This window comes from Schistocerca gregaria, chromosome 2 (genome assembly GCF_023897955.1).
Source record: "Schistocerca gregaria isolate iqSchGreg1 chromosome 2, iqSchGreg1.2, whole genome shotgun sequence".
NCBI lineage: Eukaryota > Metazoa > Arthropoda > Insecta > Orthoptera > Acrididae > Schistocerca > Schistocerca gregaria.
Window position 1 is genome coordinate 525,841,868 of NC_064921.1, and position 21,462 is coordinate 525,863,329.

General features: G+C 41.0%; 1 protein-coding gene across 2 annotated transcripts in view; it reads left to right on the top strand.

The window, feature by feature from the left end:
* Positions 1-21,462, top strand: part of LOC126330284 (uncharacterized) — a 276,052-nt gene that overhangs the window by 93,403 nt on the left and 161,187 nt on the right. The window contains exons 1-3 of one of the 2 annotated variants that reach the window (XM_049996346.1): positions 16,708-16,968; positions 17,952-18,117; positions 18,197-18,253. In XM_049996346.1, the coding sequence (XP_049852303.1) occupies positions 17,984-18,117; positions 18,197-18,253 (191 nt within the window). In that variant the 5' untranslated portion in view covers positions 16,708-16,968; positions 17,952-17,983. Of the gene's footprint in view, positions 1-16,707; positions 16,969-17,951; positions 18,118-18,196; positions 18,254-21,462 lie in introns of those variants that run through there. The other variant, XM_049996345.1, reaches the window with a different exon arrangement.

A 21,462-nucleotide genomic window follows, 5' to 3' on the forward strand; every position in this document is an offset into this window, starting at 1 on the left:
TCGCCTCAGGTATTTAATACGCAGGCCCTTTATGCAACCCTATTCATTTTTTTTTTTTTTGATCCGGTCTTTATCTTCAACTGCCACAAACAAACTTCCCGAAAATAGTTTTGCACGACTTATATACCCATAAACGTGTGCGGGTTTAGATTCAAAGGGAGCAGGAAAATACGAATAAAATAATAACCAAAATAGAGATAGTCAGTTCAAAGGTGAACAACTTTGCACATTGGGAAATTAAAATCTGCTGCTGGGTAACATTCGATACCGTGTAGCTTCACCCTATACATTGTAAAACGTTGGATCCTCCTTGGCATAGTGTCCGCATGGTCGAGGCTTTATTGCTCATGCCTGCCCCATTCTTAGACAGCGGTCCTTCTTCCATCTGGGACCTTCCAGTAAGAGAAGGTAAATGTGAGGGGGGAGGAGAGGGGGCGGGCGGGTTCCTGCTACGACGTACCGCTAGTTTCAACAGGTCCCAAGCATGCTCAGTCAAGATCATGGGAGCAGATACCGTTGATATACGGAGTCATCTCCGAAATGTTGACTGTAGCGCTGAACAATAAATTGACAGAAGATGTCCAGATACTGTACAGCCACCAAATACCCTCATTATCGCGCACAGACATCTGACATCTCTATATGATACTGACCCAGAATGATCCATGTAAGTGAACTTTGTGAAAATTGATGGAAAACTACAAAACAGCATAAAAAGACGAGGAAGTGGATACAAATATAATTTTTTGCCGAGATATCCGTAATGAAAACAGCATTCAATGTTCCTCTTTGAACACGTGGCCGCCTGAAACTTGTGCTAGCATTTCGGAGCTATATGACGCCTACTAACGTGACTCTTACCCGCGCTGAAGCAACAGCCATTATTGTCTACCAGAATTCTAAACGTAAAGTTCAAGAGAAAAGGCAATTTGTTTTCTGTTATTGTGCAGCTGTGGAACATTTGAAATATTAATGGTGTATCCATTCATGTTACTTGAAAAAAAAAGGTCAAAATAGTTATCTGTTTCTTAATAACAAGAAGACGCATATCTTAAGGAGCCAAAATAGTTACATACTTACGTTAATGCTTTTTGAGTTCTGTGCGTTCTGTTGTACACAGATGTCATTCATACATAGTTAAATATAAATTTATTTAATAATGTCAAATTTACTCCTCTCACGTCATTATCATACGTGTGGCCATAGTATGATCAACTAACTCACTATGCTGAATAAATTTTAAATACAAGATTTTTGGTGCACTGTTTATTCATTTACACGTAGTGATACAAATTACAAGAGGAGCTCGTTTCGGCGTTTAGTCATTATCAAGTGTACATGTGAAGATGGTATAGAAGGTGTAATGTTGTCCATTAGTCTATGTCCACGTATGACACCTTACGTTTACGTCTTAAGACGTGGTCCATCCGGCATCTTAGAGCGTAAATGTGGTTGTCTTTCTGTTATTATGTGATCGTGTTATTTACATGTTTACTTTTTCTTTGCATGATACTGTAGAGTTGTTTTTTTATTTTTGACTGGTTTTTTTTTTTACAATGGAATTTCTATTTTTCAGAGATAGTTAAGTGTGCTGTTGTTTCTTGTTTATCGCAATAATTTACCGTTTTACTTTTATAATGTCAATAAAATTTACGAGGTATTTTTTATGTTTAAAATCTGTTTGTTTCAAGATGCCATATGGACACGTCATTCCAGTTACGACGTAAGCACAAGGTGCCAGAGACAGACCGACATAGACTCAAGGAATAATATTATATCTATTAAACCATCTTCACAGGTACACTCAATAGCCGCAAACTACAGGAACGATCTGGTCGTGTAACTTATATCACTACGAAGAAATTAATAAATAATTCAGCAAAGAAACTTGTACTTAAAATATGTCGTTATTCGAGCCCATGCAAGCTGCAGGCCCACTGGAACTGCTGAATAGATTGTTTGTAATGAGTTAAAACTATAAACAGCTTTGTGACTTGAGCCTGGATAACTACCCATCACAGGCAGCCATTCAGTAGTAGGTTACAGTCCACTTTACCACTGCTGAGGCAGCAGGAGAGTCAGACTCTCTAGGCTGTCAGTAGCGTGAGACGGTTCCTGTAGCGTGTAGGAGGAAACCGGCAACACTTTGTTTCGGTCCGTTTGCCTTGATCAGATGACTCAACTGGAAGAAAGCTGCTACTAAAGGTAGATGACTAGCTTTGTGTTCTGGTCTAGTGCATGACTTTAATTTGCGCTGCTTTTGGTGCCTTTGGTAGTGATGATTCCTTTATTTCCTGCTTGGCTGGTCGAGGTGGACGAGCGGTTCTAGGCGCTTCAGTCTCGAACTGCGTGACCGCTATGGTCGCGGGTTCGAATCCTGCCTCGGGCATGGATGTATGTGATGTCCTTAGTTAGGTTTAAGTAGTTCTACGTTCTAGGGGACTGATGTCGTGTCCCATAGTGCTCAGAACCATTTTTTAACCTGCTTGGTTCCTGCCAGTGATGCTTATCTTCTGGTGCTGGTTATCGTCCACGTGTTGAAGAGGGTTCATACGCTGGTGATAAGTCTGCTGCTTGTGAACCTGTTGCTGGGGGTGAAGGTTCAGAGGTTTCGTTGATGCTTACTATTCAAATGGGAGTAATAAACAGAGGTGACAAAAGCCATGGGACAGTGATATCCACATACACAGATGGTGGTAGCAACGCGTACACAAGGTATAAAAGGCAGGTGATTCATATGAAAAGGTTCGCGACATGATTATGGCCGCACGATGGGAATTAACAGAATTTGAACGCGGATGGTTGTTGGAGCTAGATGTATGGGTCATTCCATTTCGGAAAACGTTACGGGCTTCAACATTCCGAGATCAACAGTGTCAAGAGTGTGCCAAGAACACCAAATTTCGGGCATTACCTCTTACCATGGACAACACAGTGGTCCACGGCGTTCACGTAACGACCGAGAGTAGCCGAATTTGCGTAGAATTAACAGTGCTAACAGACAAAGAACACTGCGTGAAATAACTGCAGAAATCAATGTGGGACATGCGATGGAGGTATCCATTAGGACTATGCGGCGATATTTGGCGTTAATGGGCTATGGCAGAAGACGATTGACGCGAGTACGATCGCTAACAGCACAGTATCACCTGCAGCACCTCTCCTGTGCTCGCGACCGTACGGTGTGGACCCTAGACGGCGGGAACACCGTGGCCTGATCAGATGAGTCCCGATTTCAGTTTGCAAGAGCTAATGGTAAGGTTTAAGTGTGCCCCAGACCCCACGAAGCCAAGGTCCCAAGGCCGGCCGTTGTGGCCGAGCGGTTCTACGCGCTTCAGTCCGAAAATGCGCTGCTGTTACGGTCGCAGGTTCGAATCCTGCCTCGGGCATGGGTGTGTGTGTGTGATGTCTTTAGGTTAGTTAGGTTTAAGTAGCTTCTACGTCTAGGTGACTAATGAGCTCAGATGTTAAGTCCCATAGCGCTTAGAGCCATTTGAACCAAGGTCCCAGGTTGTCAACAAGGCATTCTCAAGCTGGTGGTGGCTCCATAATGATGTGACTGTACCGTTTCACCTAGCCACAATTTTTGTCGACTAGTTTGAAGAACATTCTGGACAGTTCTTGCGAACGATGTGGTCGCCCAGATAGCCCGACGTGAATACCATCGAACATTTATGGGACATAATCGAGAAGTTACTTTGTGCACAAAATCCTACCTCGGCAACACTTTCGCCATTATGGACGGCTATAGAGGCAGCATGGCTCAATATTTCTGCAGGCGACTTGCATTCCAAGTCGAGACGCTGCACTACTCGGGGAAAAAGGGAGTCTGACACTATATTAGGAGGTATCTCATGACTTTCGTCACTTCAGTGTAAACTTCATGAAGTACAGTGTATAAAAAATCTAAGTGTGCGATGCATGCCACTTTTGTTGGCCACACACCGAAAACCTAGCGAATGACGTATCAAAATCGTACCAGGAAAACCCGAACGACCTATGGCGTCCATATGTGACTTGGGAAAATGTGGCTCCACCAGTGCACTCTGTAAATAAAACTGCGATCGAAACAATTGTCTGTAAATGTGGAAATGCATTTAAAAAAAGCAAAAACTATTTTGTGGATACAAGAAGCTTTTGACTCACAGACTCATCACGATTGACTGTTTCGAAACGAGTAAAACAAAGACGATGTTTTTGGACAACGGTATTAGGACTTCGCACAGTTTTTTGAAGAAGCTGTCAAACTTAGCGCGGGAAAAGTGTTTTTGCGATAGGATAACAAACTTGACACATTTGTCGTTTCGATGAGTATAAGTCCTGGAACTGTACTTCGAAGTAGTTCCTCACCTGGCCTGTTCCCCAGGCTTCACTCACAGATGGCTTTTTTTCTGTTTCATAAACTCAAAAAGATATCTCGAATGCCTGATTGTATGACTACGAGCATTATGTAGAAATGGTTCAAATGGCTCTGAGCACTATGGGACTTAACATCTGAGGTCATCAGTCCCCTAGAACTTAAAACTACTTAAACCTAACGAACCTAAGGACATTACACACATCCATGCCCGAGGCAGGTTTGTTCAAATGGTTCAAATGGCTCTGAGTACTATGGGACTCTACTGCTGTGATCATCAGTCCCCTAGAACTTAAAACTACTTAAACCTAACTAACCTAAGGACATTACACACATCCATGCCCGAGGCAGGACTCGAACCTGCGACCGTAGCGATCGCACGGTTCCAGACTGAAGCGCCTAGAACCGCTCGGCCACACCGGCCGGCTTATTATGTAGAGTTCGAAACAAATTATTATTGGGGGAATTAGGAAACTGACATCCCTCTGGACCAACTGCACTGAGTTAATGGAGTTTACACTGACAGATGAATTTTTATCGTGGTGAAAAGTATTTATTACCGGTAATTTGTTTTCTACCAAATTTAGCAGTCGCCCCTCGCAAACCATACTCCACAGATCTCCCGATAGGTTAAGGTCTTTAGGAATGTACCACAGATTTACAGTAACCGTAATAAGTAACTGTTACAAACTACTTTTTGAGGCAATGTTAATACCTACTACACCTTTTTACTGTACAATAGAATGGGAAAGTAATGATCGCAGACCGCGTACTAGCACCTAGACGACAGGTTTGCTCGTTACTATTGAGCATGGTAATAAGTATGGAGATGCCACATTGTTCACTCGGCTGACGGGTTAAGAGAGACTGATGAGTAGAATCTTCAGGCTTTTTACAAAATGCCCTTCATTAACAAGCCATGAATGTGAACACGACACGATACATTTTTGTTTATAAAGCATTCACGGGATAGCTATGGAAGATCCTAAGGCTTTTCACGTTATTTCAGTCCATCCCCAAGTTCGTAACGTGGGCCAACAAGATTCTCGATTCTTTTGTGGCTACTCTCAGGGAGCTGCATGTAGTCTGTTGAATGTTCCAACTGGTAACAATTCGGAGCGTCCTGATACCTTACAATCACGGCTTAACCTCTCTGTACAGATAAAAATGTTCAAGCCAGACGTTTAAGGTCGATTTTTTGATCGACGTGTGTTTATTGCACATTGCACCTGAGTCGGTGAGGGTTCCCTTTTCTTCACATTTTATGTTTCAGTCAAGCGGTCACTGCTGGATGTAGTAGAACTCTCGTTCCTTTTCATCGAGATTCGCGTGTCAGTTAAAGACACACAAATTTTTTATACGTCGTCCGATAACCTTTCCTTCCCACTATTTGTTGTCCATGGAATTGTGACTATCTTCAGTTGTGCACCAAGCTCACGTATTGTGACATGGTATCTTTTTGTGTAGACTTGCATTCGGAAGGACAACGCTTCAAACCCGCGTCCGGCCATCCACTTTTAGGTTTCCCGTGAGTTCCCTAAATCGCTCCAGACAAATACCGTGATGGTTCCTTTGAAAGTGTGCGGCCGATCCCCTCCCCCCCTTGATGTAATACGAGCTTGTGCTCGTTCAGTAGTTTTCATGGATCTCAAATAGGTTGCAAACCTCCTCCATCAAGGATCCACTGACAGAACGTTGCTTCTGCTTGTAATTCGGTATTCTTCTGTAAGTAAACAGAGATTTTGAAACACATAAATTGGGAAAGAATCATTCCCATTACATTATTATGCAGTTTGAAATATCTACAACAATTAATAAAGGGAATGTAATTGTTTTTACATAAGCTGGCCACAGCCCTCATACCCATGTCTTGCCAATAGAATTAGATTGTAACTGTCTGCTAATTGTCAGGTATTCTGTTGTGGTGGTGAAAGGTTAACAAAGTGTGGTACGTGCTGTGTTCTTCAGTGTAACGCAAGAAGCGTTATAGTAAAGGCACAAACTAATTTCATTATGGTGTTAAGAAAGAAAGAAACTTATTGTGGCGGTACAAGGTTAACAAAGTGTCGTAGGTGCTGTGTTCTTCAGTGTAACGCAAGAAGCGTTATAGTAAAGGCACAAACTAATTTCATTATGGTGTTCAGAAAGAAAGAAACTTATTGTGGCGGTAAAAGGTTAACAAAGTGTGGTAGGTGCTGTGTTCTTCAGTGTAACGCAAGAAGCGTTATAGTAAAGGCACAAACTAATTTCATTATGGTATTAAGAAAGAAACATGTATTACTGCGAAGTTTAGAACAACATACAAGATGGATGTAGAATAGAGGTAACCCGTTATTCGATAAATCTTACACTTCTACACATGTAACAGAAGATTATGTAGTGATAAGGAATATATACTGTTTGAAAGTAGTACTGGAAAACTGTCTCTGAATCATGTATCAAGTTGTAAATACGTTGCCAGTATGAGTCGGGCAGTAACTCAGCCTAAAATATTGCCATTGCATGACCATCGTACATAACTTCAGCATAAGACACTTTCATCTACTACTCAGCTGACAATATGATACAATTACCAATCAATAAAATGAGAGCTACTACATTCTGTATTCAAATCGATGTAGAACTTGCTGTTATTTTGTAGCTGTGATATTACAGCAGAAACGTGAAATGTATGTTTGTACCACTAAGTTGTAAATAACACTTGAAAATATTATAAACTAGGCTTTTCCTTGCACCTTTGTCTGCGTACAGGGTAACAATTATTGAACTACATGAAAAAAACGTAAATTAGTTTCAAACTACAGCGTGCACACATTTTATTCAACAAGTAAACGTCTCTACAGATATTCGGATTTAAGTTATGACATGTTCGATATGTCTGCCATTATTGGCGATGATGTGGCGCAGGCGAATAGCGAAATTCTGCACGACCCGCTGAAGTGTCGGAACAACAGTGCTGTCAATGACCTGAATGGCTGTTTTCAGCTCAGCAATGGTTTTGGGATTCTTGCTGTACACCTTGTCTTTCATATTGCCCCATGTGTTCAGATCCAGAGAATATGGCGGCCATTTGATGCCCCAGAGCAGGAATGCGATCCCCAAAGCGCCCCTCCAGGACATCAAACACTCTCCTGCTTCGATGGGGTCGCGTTATGTCTTGCATGAACCACATCTTGTCGAAATCAAGGTCAATTTGGATAATCGGGATAAAATCATCTTCCAAAACCTTCACATACAGCTCGGTAGTCACCATGCCATGAAGGAATATCACACCGATTAGTCCGTTGACTGGATATTGCACATCACACATTCACCTGTTGAGGGTGAAGGGAGTTCTCGATCGCGAAATGCGGATTCTCAGTCCGCCAAGTGCCCCAATTTTGCTTATTACGAACCCTTCCAAATAAAAGTGGGATTCATCACTAAACCAAACCATGCACGCACACACTAATTCCCATCATACGTCACAGCCAACTTTGCAGCTTGCATGTCCAAACGCAAACTGTTCAGAAGTTATGACGATTTTATTTCATATAGCTCAATAACTGTCACCCTGTATGTTTGGACACATATACTGAACACACCTCCTCTTCTCTGTGTCCACCATTTCCTCACTTTGTCAGTCCAACTCAGGCTCCCACCTCTGTCTGTCTATCTCTTCCTCCTCACGCCCTCTGTCACTTCATCTCTTCCTCCCTTCTCTTTGTCCATTTCCTCCAGTCCCTCTCTCTGGCCATATCTACCCCCTATTTCCTCTGATGATATCCTCTACCTCCTCTTTCTTTCTGTCTCTGACCCCTCTTCCTTTACCACCTGCCCTCTACCCCTCTACCCCTTTACCCCTCTACACCTTCTACCTGCCTCATGCATCTCCACCTACTCCACTCTCTCTCTGTTCATTTCCTCCTACCACTTGCTCTGTCCATCCTCTCCTGTGTCTATCTCAGCCTGTTTCCAGCCACACTCGCTGGTATGTGTGGCCCCTACAATACAATATAAATAAAGCAGCCTGCTAGTACTTCCACTGCATACCTGCCATGCAAGGCAGCCTACACATCGAGGCCCAGAAAGCTATTTATTACCCCTGAAATGTAGGCAGAGCAGGGCGATTTGGCTGGCTGATAATGTTCCCCCGCAATGTGCCTGTTATTCAGGGCAGCTTATATGCCAGCATTAGAAAAACATTTTTACTCATATCTCCAGTCCTATTGGAGCTACGAGACTATAAACCACATGGTGCTAATACTTGTGAGGCCTGCTGTTTCTGTGTCCGATTTGGCTGAAATCGATCCAAGGGCTCGGGAGGAGATCCTGGACATACAGACATACACTCTAGTTTATTTATATAGCAGACATAACTGACATAACAGGCAACAGAACTGCACATAATCGCTGCTAGGTTTGGAATTTACAGTAAATCAGTACAGTTGCTGCCTATCATTATTTACAGTTCCCAGAATCAGTAAACAATCAACAAAAGGTCATGTTTAGTTAGTAGCATCTTTGGAAAGAACGCACACCAAGTTTCAGCCATATTGGTCTATTTCTTTGTGTTTGGCGTTTGTGTGAATCAAGGAAGTCGAGTGATTGTCAAAAAATGGTTGAATAGAATTTAGTGTGGTGATTAAACATTGCTTTATGAAAGGCAAACGCCTCAGGAACCTCAGGGGAAGCTTGATAAACATTACGGTGACTCTACACCTTCTATTAGAACAGTTTACAAGTGGTTTTAAAATTTTCGGAGGGGCCATATGGGTACAAGTGATGCTGAACGTTCTGGACGCCCTGTGGAGGTTACGACAACAGAAATCATTGATAAAATCCATGATATGGTGATGGATGACATAAGAGTTAAGGTGTGTGAGATTGCTAGTGCTGTGGGCATCTCGAATGAACGGGTACATAATATTTTGCATAAATATTCGGACATGAGAAAGCTATCCGCATGATGGGTTCTGCGATTGCTCACACTTGTTTGAAGTGTTGCAAGGATGGTTTGCAGCTGTTCAGGAAGAATCTGCAGGACTTTAAGCGTCGTTTCGTCACTGTGGATGAAACATGGATACATTACTATACTCCTGAGACCAAAGAATAATCTAAACAGTGGGTTACCAAGGGAGAATCTGCACCAAAAAAGGCCAAGACCATTCCTTCTACCGGAAAGGTTATGGCGACTGTCTTTTGGGATTCACAAGGGTTGATCCTCATCGACTATCTGGAAAAGGGTAAAAATATTACAGGTGCATATTATTCATCGTTATTGGACTATTTGAAAATCGAGTTGCAAGAAAAACGCCGGCGATTGGACCGTAAAAATGTCCTTTTCCATCAGGACAATGCACGAGCACACACCTCAGGAGTTGTGGTCACAAAATTAATGGAAATAGGATTTCAACTCGTTTCACATACACCCTATTCTCCAGACTTGGCTCCCCCGGACTACTATTCATTCCCCAATTTGAAGAAATGGCTGGTGGGACAAAGATTTTATTTAAATGAGGAGGTGATTTTTTACAACTAGTAGCTATTTTGCAGACTTGGACAATTCCTATTATTTCGAAGGGATCAACAAATTAGAACAGCGTTGGACGAAGTGTATAAGTCTAAAAGGAGACTATATCGAAAAATAAAAAAAGGCTTACCCCAAACACGTCAGTAGTTTTTATTTTTGCATGGACTTTTCAAACGCCCCTCGTATGCTCACATGCCCTGTTAATGGATCTTTAGGATGGAATAGGTACCCATCTAGCAGAACAGAGCAGCTCTACATACCCAGTTTTTATATTAGGTTGTTGTAAGCAATGTGCCTTCAGTATATGTAATTCCTGCAAGACGCCAAATCACCGAGAAGAGATAAGATACTTAAAGATAACGCACTTAAATGTCTGAAAAAGAAACTAGACATGCTGCAAATGTTCAAAGAGGAACATTGACAACATATATTAACTGAACAAGTACTAACGTCAAGTGATACGCCATAGATTAGAATTTATTAGCATGTCTGGGTCTCGCGGGTCCGTTCTCGCTTCCCGAGCACGGGGTCCTGGGTTCGATTTCCGGCGGGGTCGAGGATTTTTACCGGTCTCGAAATGACTGGGTGTTTGTGTTGTCGTCATCATATCACCATCATTCATAAAAGTGGCGAGGTTGGACTGAGCAAAGGTCGGGAATTTGTACGGGCACTGATAACTGTACAGATGAACGCCCCACAAACCAAACATAATCATCATCATCATTAGCATGTCTGTTTTGATGCTATACACCTCACACATTACTTCACAGACCTCGGAGACGATTGAGTAGACTTTTGTTCGCATCTTCATAAGTGTGCATTGGCACCGCTTGCACCAATGACAGCATTCAACCTTTCATGCATGTGCCTGATTAATGTGGTAACGTGCTGTTTTGATGAATCATATCCCATCCTTCCAGGAATGCGTTCCGTAGGTCCTGCAGGGTGTCTGCAGAGTGCTGACAGATTTCCCTCCCCAGCTGGTCCCAAACGTGCTCTATAGGATTCAAATCAGGTCTTCGAGCAGGCCAACCCATAGCATGTGTTCCTGCTCATCCAAGAACTCTTGCACAATTCTCATAACATTTAGGCGTGCATTGCTGTACATTAGTGTAAAATCATTACCAATAAATAGAGCAAAAGGAACAACTTGCTCCAGAAAGATTTCCTCCACATACCGATGTGTAGTAAGGCTCTCATTCCCCACGAAGACCAAATGCGCTCTTGCAGCTGTATTGATTCCTGTCCACTCAATCACAGAACCACCACGAATAGGCTACCTGGATGAGACTGTGCAAGGTGAATATCTTTCCCCTGGACTTCTACAGACCCTGTCTCTTCCTTCATGTGACCAGAGGCCAAATCGTGACTCGTCGGTTAACAACACTTGATCCCATTTTTGCACTGTCCAGCCAAGGTGTTCCCTTGTGAAACGTTGTCGAGCTGTGCAGTGTCCTCTGGTGAGTTCCGAAACTGTTGCAGGTCTAGCCGGTTGCTGTGGCCGAGCGGTTCTAGGCGCTTCAGTCGAGAACCGCGCTGCTACCTCGGGCATGGATGTGTGTGATGCCTTAGTTTAGTTAGGTTTAAGTAGTTCTAAGTCTAGGGGACTGATGACCTCAGATGTTAAGTCCCATAGTGCTTAGAGCCATTCGAACCATATTTGTAGCAGGTCTTGTGGACTGAAGATTGGCTTCTTCCGGTCTTCTTCAAACGGTTCCCTCACTAACATTGAGTCCTCGAACCTAGTGGAGTCGATTTCGTGCTTCAATAGGTGTAGTGTGATGGTTGCTGAGAACTAGAAGTTGTAAGAAGGGGTCATCTCTCTATGGTGTTGCTCTTCTCCGGCCTGTACCTGGTCTCCTTGCAAAGCCTCGAGTTTCCCTGTGCCTTCGTACAGTTCCATATATCGTGGAAAGTTAGTCCTCAACACGTATTGCATGCCGCGGTCATCTTCCACCAAAGCAACAGCTTTTGCAGCTCGTTCAGGGCTTAACAGCATGTTTACTCCAGAAAACTGATTACAGCAATCACAGAAAGAGCCTACAAACACGTGTGATTGAAAGGGGAACAATTCAGGGTACAACAGTAAGCGCCACAAGAGCGAGAAAACATTATTCGCTCATATTCAGTGATGTGTTTTCTAGGCTAGTGCAATAGACAATCAGCACTTCATTGTTTGTTCGCAAAGCAGCGCCAGTAATGTACTCCATCTAAAAAAAATTGATTGAAGTACTGCGCTTTGATTAACAGATAATTATACAATTACAGCGCGGATCGGTGTGGCCGTGCGGTTCTAGGCGCTTCAGTTTGGAACCGCGTGACCGCTACGGTCGCAAGTTGGAATCCTGCCTCGGGCATAGATGTGTGTGATGTCCTTAGGTTAGTTATGTTTAAGTAGTTCTAAGTTCTAGGGGACGGATGACCTCAGCTGTTGAGTCCCATAGTGCTCAGAACCATTTGAACAATAATTACACATCATTTAGTCAGTGTTCAGTTTTTCGTGCCGGTCAGTGTACATCTGATATTCAAATTCCGCATCAGAACACGAGACTGGCACTAGTAGCGCCGCAATGAGGATGCAAATCAGGTTTGTTTTAAACAAAAATGGTTCAAATGTCTCTGAGCACTATGGGACTTAGCGTCTGAGGTCATCAGTCCCCTAGAACTTAGAACTACTTAAACCTAACTAACCTAATGACATCACACAAATCCATGTCCGAGGCAGGATTCGAACCTGCGACTGTAGCGGTCGCAAGGCTCCAGACTGTAGCGCCTAGAACCGCTCGGCCACTTCGGCCGGCTTGCTTTAAACACACGGTCGTGTTTGTTAGTTACTTTTGAGACTGGATGTGATGAGTTGATATTAGTCAAGAATGCCTTTAAGGCAACAAAGACGCCATTATCAACACCTCACTAAGTTTTATGAGGCCATGTAATAGTGCTACAAGAAGCTGTACGTTCCTTCCACAATACTGCAGAAAGACTCGGCATCAACGAAGCCAATGAACATGATTGGTGGCGGCGGTGGTCACGAGAATGTACAGTCGCAAAAAGATGGGGCTCAGGATGGCCACGTGGTATTACCGAGAGGGAAGACCATCGTGTTCAGCGCATGGCTCTGGAGCACCATACTGCATCTGCAACAGCAACTGGAGCAGCAGTAATGACACAACGAACTGTTACAAATCTGTTACATCTATGATAGGTGGTCCCAGCCCGACACCTTGAGAGCAAGCATTTCACTGACTACAAACAATCGCCATTTGCGACTTCAGTGGAGTGAAGCGAGGCTCGTTGGAGGATAAGGTGGAGGTCTGCTGTGTTTTCTCGTGAAATTTCGTTCTCCCTTGGTGCTAGGATAGCCGTGTATTGGTTAGGAGGCCAGCTGAGGGCCCGTAACCGACCTGTCTGCGTGCTGAACACATCCATAACCTGGAGTTGTATTCTAGATGTGATTTCGTACGGCAGCAGGAGCATTCCCATGGTTATCTCACGCAATCTAACTGTAAATCCGTACATTAGTCTGGCGATTCGATCTGTAGGACTGCCACTGACGAATGGAATTTCAGGGGGTGTTTTCCAACAGGATAATGCTAGCCCACATACCACTCTTGCAACACAACATGCTCTACGGAGCATCGACGTGTTGCCTTAGCCTACTCGATCACAAGATCTGGCTCCAATCAAGCACATATGGGACATCTTCAGCGACAAGTCCAGTGTCATCCACGAACAGAATTAACCCTTCTTTACTGAGCGGCCAAGTTCAACAGGCACGGAACTCTATTACACAAACTGACATCTGGCACCTGTACAACACAATGCATGCATCTTTGCATGCTTGCATGCAGCGTTCTGACGGTTACAAATGGTTATTAACGTACCAGAATTTCATATTTGTAATAGTTCATATCACTTACATTATCCTGTGACCTTGCAGTGTTAGTCACTTAAATATGTTACCTAGTCAAATGTATTCCCAAAATTTAATTACCCTAAATAAATTATTTTTTGATTCGATTTTTCCCGTCGATGTAGTATAGTCCACGTGAAGGTCGATGATGTACTAAGCTCATACAATCTTTTAGATATAATAAGTTCCGACACTAGAATGACAGACACATGCTACACTATAACAGATTATGCTAAAATCAAAAAATATGTTAAAATGTGTGTGAAATCTTATGGGACTTAACTGCTAAGGTCATCAGTCCCTAAGCTTACACACTACTTAACCTAAATTATCCTAAGGACAAACACACATACCCATGTCCGAGGGAGGACTCGAACCTCCTCCGGGACCAGCCGCACAGTCCATGACTGCTACAATCAACAAACGTGTTATAGATAAGGTAAATTACAGTCGCTTACAAGAGAAAATCCCCATTGCACCCCTGTCGGATGTAGAGATAAAATAGTCCAGTGGACTGCCCATCAAAAACTGATCACAGATCCACCATGGAAAAAGGAAGAAGGTGTAATGAGCTGCGAAAAAAGAAGCAAAATAGAAACTGATTGTGCTAATCCCGGGATTTGTAACATCGTGCGAACTGCAAGAATCAGCGCATCGTAGTTCTGTGGTCGCAGAGTTGAGCTGCTAAGTGGGAGACCCTTGTTCAAATCTCCCTAGTGCCCAATTTCTTTCACATAATTATGAACTTTCTGTCCAGTCATTGAAGAGTATGTTCTACATCTGTAGTCTTGGCAGTTATCATACTATACACTGGTTATAGAATGAGAGTCATGTGGTAAGATTATATTACCGTCACAAGCAAAGCTGATGAATAGTGAGAGCAGAAATGAAAACAACAAACGAATGTGAACTATGTCACAACAAAGGAATTCAAGAGTGAAAACCTGTTAAACGGAATGTGGGAATCATAATATGTGGTACTTTTTGTTCTACACAAGTACCACATAGTATGGTTCTCACATTCGCTTTGGTTAGAACAACTTGCAAATTCGTCTGTTATCAAGGAAAAGCATCTGAAGCAGTATGCTAACATATGAAATCTTCACTCTGAAATTAAATTTTTCAAGATTAATGTCGCCGTTTAGTACTATCTTGCGAATTAGAGGGATTGGGTTGTTTGGAGGAAGAGACCAAACTGCGAGGTCATCGGTCTCATCGGATTAGGTAAGGACGGGGAAGGAAGTCGGCCGTGCCCTTTCAAAGGTACCATCTCGGCATTTGCCTGGAGCGATTTAGGGAAATCACGGAAAACCTAAATCAGGATGCGAGTCCAGTGTGCTATTTTGTTGTGTGGGGATTTCTTGCTTACTAAGGAAATACGCACCTCAAATTAAATAAGACACTGCTTGGCAGTTTAACACTTTTTCAGTTTCTGCGCATGAACTGGAGCGTTTAATTCCTGTAATTTAGAATTTTCTTAAATGTAACGGATTTACAATGTTTTTCTGAGTTGGCGTGCTTTTCTAGTTGTTCCGTGCTTCCACAGATTTTTTAAACTTAGCGAGAGGTGCAGAAATGAACACTACCCCTGCTTTTGTATAGGTTCGATATCATGTTTTAAATGCATCTCATACGGTTTACAAAAAGCCCTACCCAGATCGCGACCAAGTATAAACAATTGTATGTCATCTCCCATATTTCTGCTACTTTCAACGCACAGTTTAGGATAACAAGTTAAGGGTGGGTCAGAAATAGAACATTTTTCGTTCGAAATTGAGGAAGAGTAACAGCAAATCCAATACGGTAAGCAGTTCGCCATCACATTCACTAACATTTCTTTCAATAGACTCACACTCATCTGTAGTTTCAGCAATAAGCCGGTTTTTTTTAATTAAAAAAGAAAGCAAATGTAGTGAGTTTTTTTGACATCGCATTTGCACCTTTAACACTTCTTTTTATACGGCGAATTGACGAAGGCCGCACGTACATTGCATAATCACAGCACTCTTCCAAAGTAAGCTACTGGACTGATTAACCGTCGGTATAGCTCCATACAAGAACTTGAAATTTATTGCAGAAGTGAAAGCTTATTGTTGTCGTATTGTTTGTCGGGCGGTGGCCTATTTGCACCTATCGGTAACGGTATATGTAGAGTTATCACGACTTGTCCATTGTTGATTCCAAACTCCGTAAACAGTGGCTGCTGGGACAGTTGAAATTTGTCAAAACAAAACAAGCTTCATTGGTTATTACACCAGCCCGTATGTTAATTTCAGTTGATGCATTATTTTGACTTGCAAAAGTTATATACAAATAGATATGAACTTCTTGGGGGTGAGGCGGATTTTTAATTCGGGCGGATGTTGCCCTCTCCTGGGCCACCCACTGAATCCATCACTTAATTGTTTTAACATCTATCCAATGCATCGCTCACTATTTTTTAAAACTTGAGCCACAGTTGCTCTATAGGCCCCTGTTCTGAGCTAGAAGCTACAAGTTTCTCATTAAGAGCTACTACTTATTCGTCTAGTTTCTACAGGTACACTTGTGTCACGTGATTTGACTTCTTCAGTTTTTTTTTCCTTTTGAATAATCTAACAAAACATACTGCTACGTTTCTCTACTTTCCTATTTTTCCATTTACCTGCGGAAAAGTGGCATTTGCTACGCCAAACAGCGTGATATTATCCACTGATGCACAGTAGGCCTACAATTGCGTAATTACCCAGAGTTAACGATAGTGGAGAGCAAGAAGAAATGTTATTGTATCTTGGTTAGAACGAAAGACGAGTGTCAGGAAGCTGATGTGAAAGAGCAACCTGGTTTGATCGTATAACGAGACTATGGAAATATGAAGTTTCCCTTCCCCAAATCCTCCGACATACGCTTCGGATGCGAGACGCACTTTTGACATCCCTGACGCGCATGCGCAGACCTTATGGATGCAGTCGGTACAAATACGCCGAATGTGTAGGGTATGTGGAGAGGGTGAGGGGTGAAAGGTGCCGCGATGTGGTTTTGCGGTGGTATAGTTGAGTATATCAGCACTTTAGGCTTACGAAAAAGAAGGAATTTCTCTTTTTGCATGAAAGCGTTGATGTGCATTCAATAACTGCTATTTAAAGCGCACGGCTTGTGGAAGTGCACCGATTTCTAAGTTATTAACATCGTTTTTAACCACTAAAGGTATGTTAAAAGAAATAAAATCGTATACTAGTTAAACGGTAAGTTCCTACTCTGAAGATCATGAGGAAGACGTCTGCTATTATTTGTGAACCATTGCCGACGAGTGCGCAGTCGAGACGCTCGATATTGGAGCGGTATTGTTTATGTTTACTAGTTGTCTGTAGCGTACTACTTACTTGTGCGCAACAGCTGGAATTGCTCTCACTTTTTAAACCGTAGAAAAGAGTTTGTCGGCAATTTATTTAACAGACGCTTTTGTAGTGTCTTCGGTAAAAGTTGAACCCTTGGTTTGTCACAGCGAAGATAACAGCTCCGTCCCTTTACGTGGAGGAGGGAAATTCAAATAAAGTTAATGCCAATGAGTAAGGAAAGTTATGTTATTAACTTTTTTTAGCTTCAGTTCAAGGTTTAACCTCGAAGCTGTCAAACAACTCTAATGTGCTGACTTATAGACTCGTTGCTGAACAGTGATTTAATGCAGCTATAAAGGAACGAAAACACTAGACGCACTTTCAAACGTGGTAAACAAACAGTAACAAGAAGCACCCACTCGTATCAGCAACACATATATTCAGGCTTATTAGGTGCAAACCAATACGCAATGAAAGAAGGAAGCGCAGAGTATAACATCAAAAAGATTGACAAATGCGTTGAATGTTGATTCTTGAATCACTTTGCCGTGTTTTTTGTGGGGGAAACTCTCCTTGTAATTTTTAATTTTTCGTCATGAATTACGAGCAGTTAATTAAGAATTCTTGTTTTTGAAAAATTTGTTTGTATTGCCATGGGGTTCAAGTAAATGGTACACGTGTGGAATATGACTGTTACTATTTCATAGCAGTTAATCTAGTTGTTTGTCCTTACTAGAGATTCAGATGGTATTATATTACAATAAATACTTCTGCCTTTAAATTTTAAGAGAAGGTAGTAAATGAAATTGTTTGTCCTAAACACAAATGTAATCTTTTTCTTTTCTCTTACAGCTGCAAATGTAAGGATTAATCAGTCACCAAGAATGACGTCCACATTTCATGTCCGGAGAATTGTTTGCATTTTTCTTGGTCTCTGCTTCATCTATATTGGAGTACAGATTGCTAGAACACATTTTGGGTATACTTATATAGATGACAGTGACAGAGAGGCCAGACTGTAAGTAACTTTTCTTATAACGGCAGTATTACTTGTGTATTACATGACTTTCAGTTGAGAATATGTATTGTTGTTACAGGAAATATATATCCAGCATGATTCAAGCTTCTCCTGATGAGACATGGCGAAAACTTGCGTAAGTATGTATGTTAATGAAGCTGTTGTAATTTTATCCAGAAGAATTCACTCCTCTTCCGTTTGCAAGAAAGCCAGCAGTTATTTTCGTCACGTTAGCAGAAGTGGTCACTTTACAAAAGCAGTTGGTATTTCTTAAACTTCAGTTACTTCTTAATCTACAGTGCAGTGATTTGAACTGTATTCCTATAACTAAATATTCACTGCACATTAGATGCCTATAAGACAGAGGTCAGTGCTTGAGATTCTTAAATGAGGTTAACAATTTACTCTCACAGATCTGATATTTATTTATTTTAAATTCCATGAATCCATACTATGGCAAATCACAAGGATGCTGAATGAGTCAGGTGGAATGAGTCATGTTTACCTAATTCTAGGGAAACAATAAGCAAATGTTCAGTAATAAAAATGTAACAACTAGGAGAATAAACTTAAAGGTTGAAGTATAGTTAATAAGGTATAACATAAATTACTGAGAGTAACTTAAGCTAAAGAAAAAAGAATATTTATACATTTACCATGTCAAACAAGGAAGGTAAATTATGGCTGACACATTATAAACTGAGAGTCTCAGAGCATAAATACAAATGAAAATACAGATTCACAAAAACAGTCATTGATTAACCTGCATGTACTCAAGAAGACAGTAGAATACCAATTTAGATTTAAGTGTAGGTAGAGCATTACTGTGGACTTTAATATCGGATGGAAGAGAATTGAAAACTGTTTGTGTAAGACTGATATGTTTTAGATCTCTGTGCTAATGATTTCTAGACTGTATTGTCAACATGGTATGAACTATTAGATCTAAAAAGAGAATGGTTGTTACAGACAAAAATCGTCAAACAAAATAAGTATTGAGATGATGTGGTTAACGTTTCGAGCTTACGGAACAGATAACAGCAAGAATATATTTAATGACTACCTCTCATGATTCTAAATTCTCTCTTTTGTGCAATAAAGATTTTTGGGCCAAAGGCTGATTACCCCCAAAAAATTATACCATGTGACGTGACAGAGCGAAAATTGCCAAAATAAGCAGATTTGATACAATTCATTTCACCAACAGGGGTAATTACACAAAGATCATAAGTTGACACACTGTGTCTTTTTTGGTGTTCTAGAATATGCCCAGACCAATTTAACTTTGTAATCAAATAGAATGCCTGGAACGAAGATTCATATTTAGATTTTCACAGTTAAGTGGATTACTTAATTTCCTTGTCGAGGTCATGAAATGACATGTGTTGAGCTTTTTAAGTACTTGGTGTTAAGCCATTAGACTTAAACCAGTATAAAATGTCAGAGCAAATTTGCACAGAGTGGGAGATTGTTGATTAAAGTAAGAAACACTTGAGGTCCCAAAGTGGACCTTGTGGCACTCCACACTTTAATGTAGTTCAGTTAGATGAAACAGGACAGCCATCGGTGCCATTAAGTATCACCTTTTGCTTTTTGCTGTGTAGATATGATTCAGTGTATAACAATAAGCCTTTCGTAAGACAATGTTGTGATCTGCAGTGTCAGAGGCTTTTGACAAGCCACAGAATGTTTCAGTAGGTGGGATTTTGTTATTTATTGATTCAAGAATTTCATTTGTGAGGAAACAGCCTATCCTTTTGATCTTTTTGTATCCAAACTTTTTTTTGTTAAGGCTGTTGTGAATGTTAAAGTGGTCTACAGTTCTCTTATACTGATCCATCTTGATGGAAGATAAATCCACATGTAATGCCATTTATTTACATGTGCTATATTAGTAGAAAGCCAAACACAGAAAAACCGGATTGATAAGGAGGTAACCCATGCAAGAAATAAACTGAATTTAGAAACATTAAACTATGTCCCTTGTAATAAGAGACCCTTTTCTGAAAGGGAGTTAAGACTAAGCATATAACTATTCAGAAGATTTGTAGGTCTTCATAAATGGGAGAAGGAAGGAAAGTAACAAAATGGACATAGGCCACCTGCCATGTGAATATTACTGAAAGCAGTGCAAGTCCTCAAAACATAGCAAACATTTTGAATGGATATTTTAACTGCAGTGCATAAAATGATAGCAAAACAGAAGACATATGAAATGAGTACAGTGCCAAAAATCTCAAGCATGAATTTTATTCTGAAGCAACTATGACAGAGTTTTTAAACATGATTATAAAAAATAAAAATAAACTCCACCCGAAGAGGGCAAGAAGGCCCAAAGGTACTGACCGGCTGCCTTGTCATCCTCAATCCAAAGGCATCACTGGACGTGTATAATAAAAATAAAAATCAAACACTCATCTGCCCTAGATGGTGTTTCATTATCTCTCTCAAAAGTATATGGTTACATGTGTTCTGAATGCTACGATAGAGGAGTAATTTTCATTGAAAATAAATAATCATTAAGCAAGAAAATAGAAGTGAATTAAGAAACTGACAACCAGTATCATTGATCTCGCTTTTTGCAAAAATCTACGATATAATAATAAAGAAGGCATAAGTGTAAGTCTTAGGACAAATTTATAATGCTTTTGAAATGTGATATCATTTTTTAAGGAGATGGCATCTGGGATATTTTTGTTTGTATATTTCAGCTATAGATGACAGTAATATGTTGTGATCATAATATATCATTTATTTCTTGTTGGTGGTAGCTTAGAATGTGTCTTTTGCTAGCCCGATAGAGTTCTAGTGGAGATGGTGATCAACTGAGGGTAACAGTATTTTGTATTGTGAAATGCATGTAATGCAAGGTGTAGGTTAGTTTGGAAGGTGGTAGTTTGATTGGGAGTTGGAGAAACCAACGAATGTGATAGGTTAGTGTTCTTTTATTTAACTCCCCCCCCCCCCCCCCCAAAGGATGTCCCATTAGTATGTCTCATTTTATTTTGTTACTGTTTCCTTGTTGTTAGTTATGTCAACCATTGGTCATTGCTTAAGGCTCGTACCTTCGCCATGTTAATAATCATCAGTCCATAAACCAATTGGTTAACTAATCCTGGGTTGTTGACGGCATGAAAGTTATCTATACAGCGCAAAGGAGGAACCTGGAAATGAAAATGTCTTCAATACTGAAAATACAAATAAGTATCTAATTCAAAACTATCTCTCTAAATTAATCAAAAGTAGTGGGTGTGATATTTAAGACCAGAAATACCGAAAAAATTGAACAGCATAAAGCTTTTATAAACTAATAAAGATAAGTATCAATCAAACAAGATAAGTATT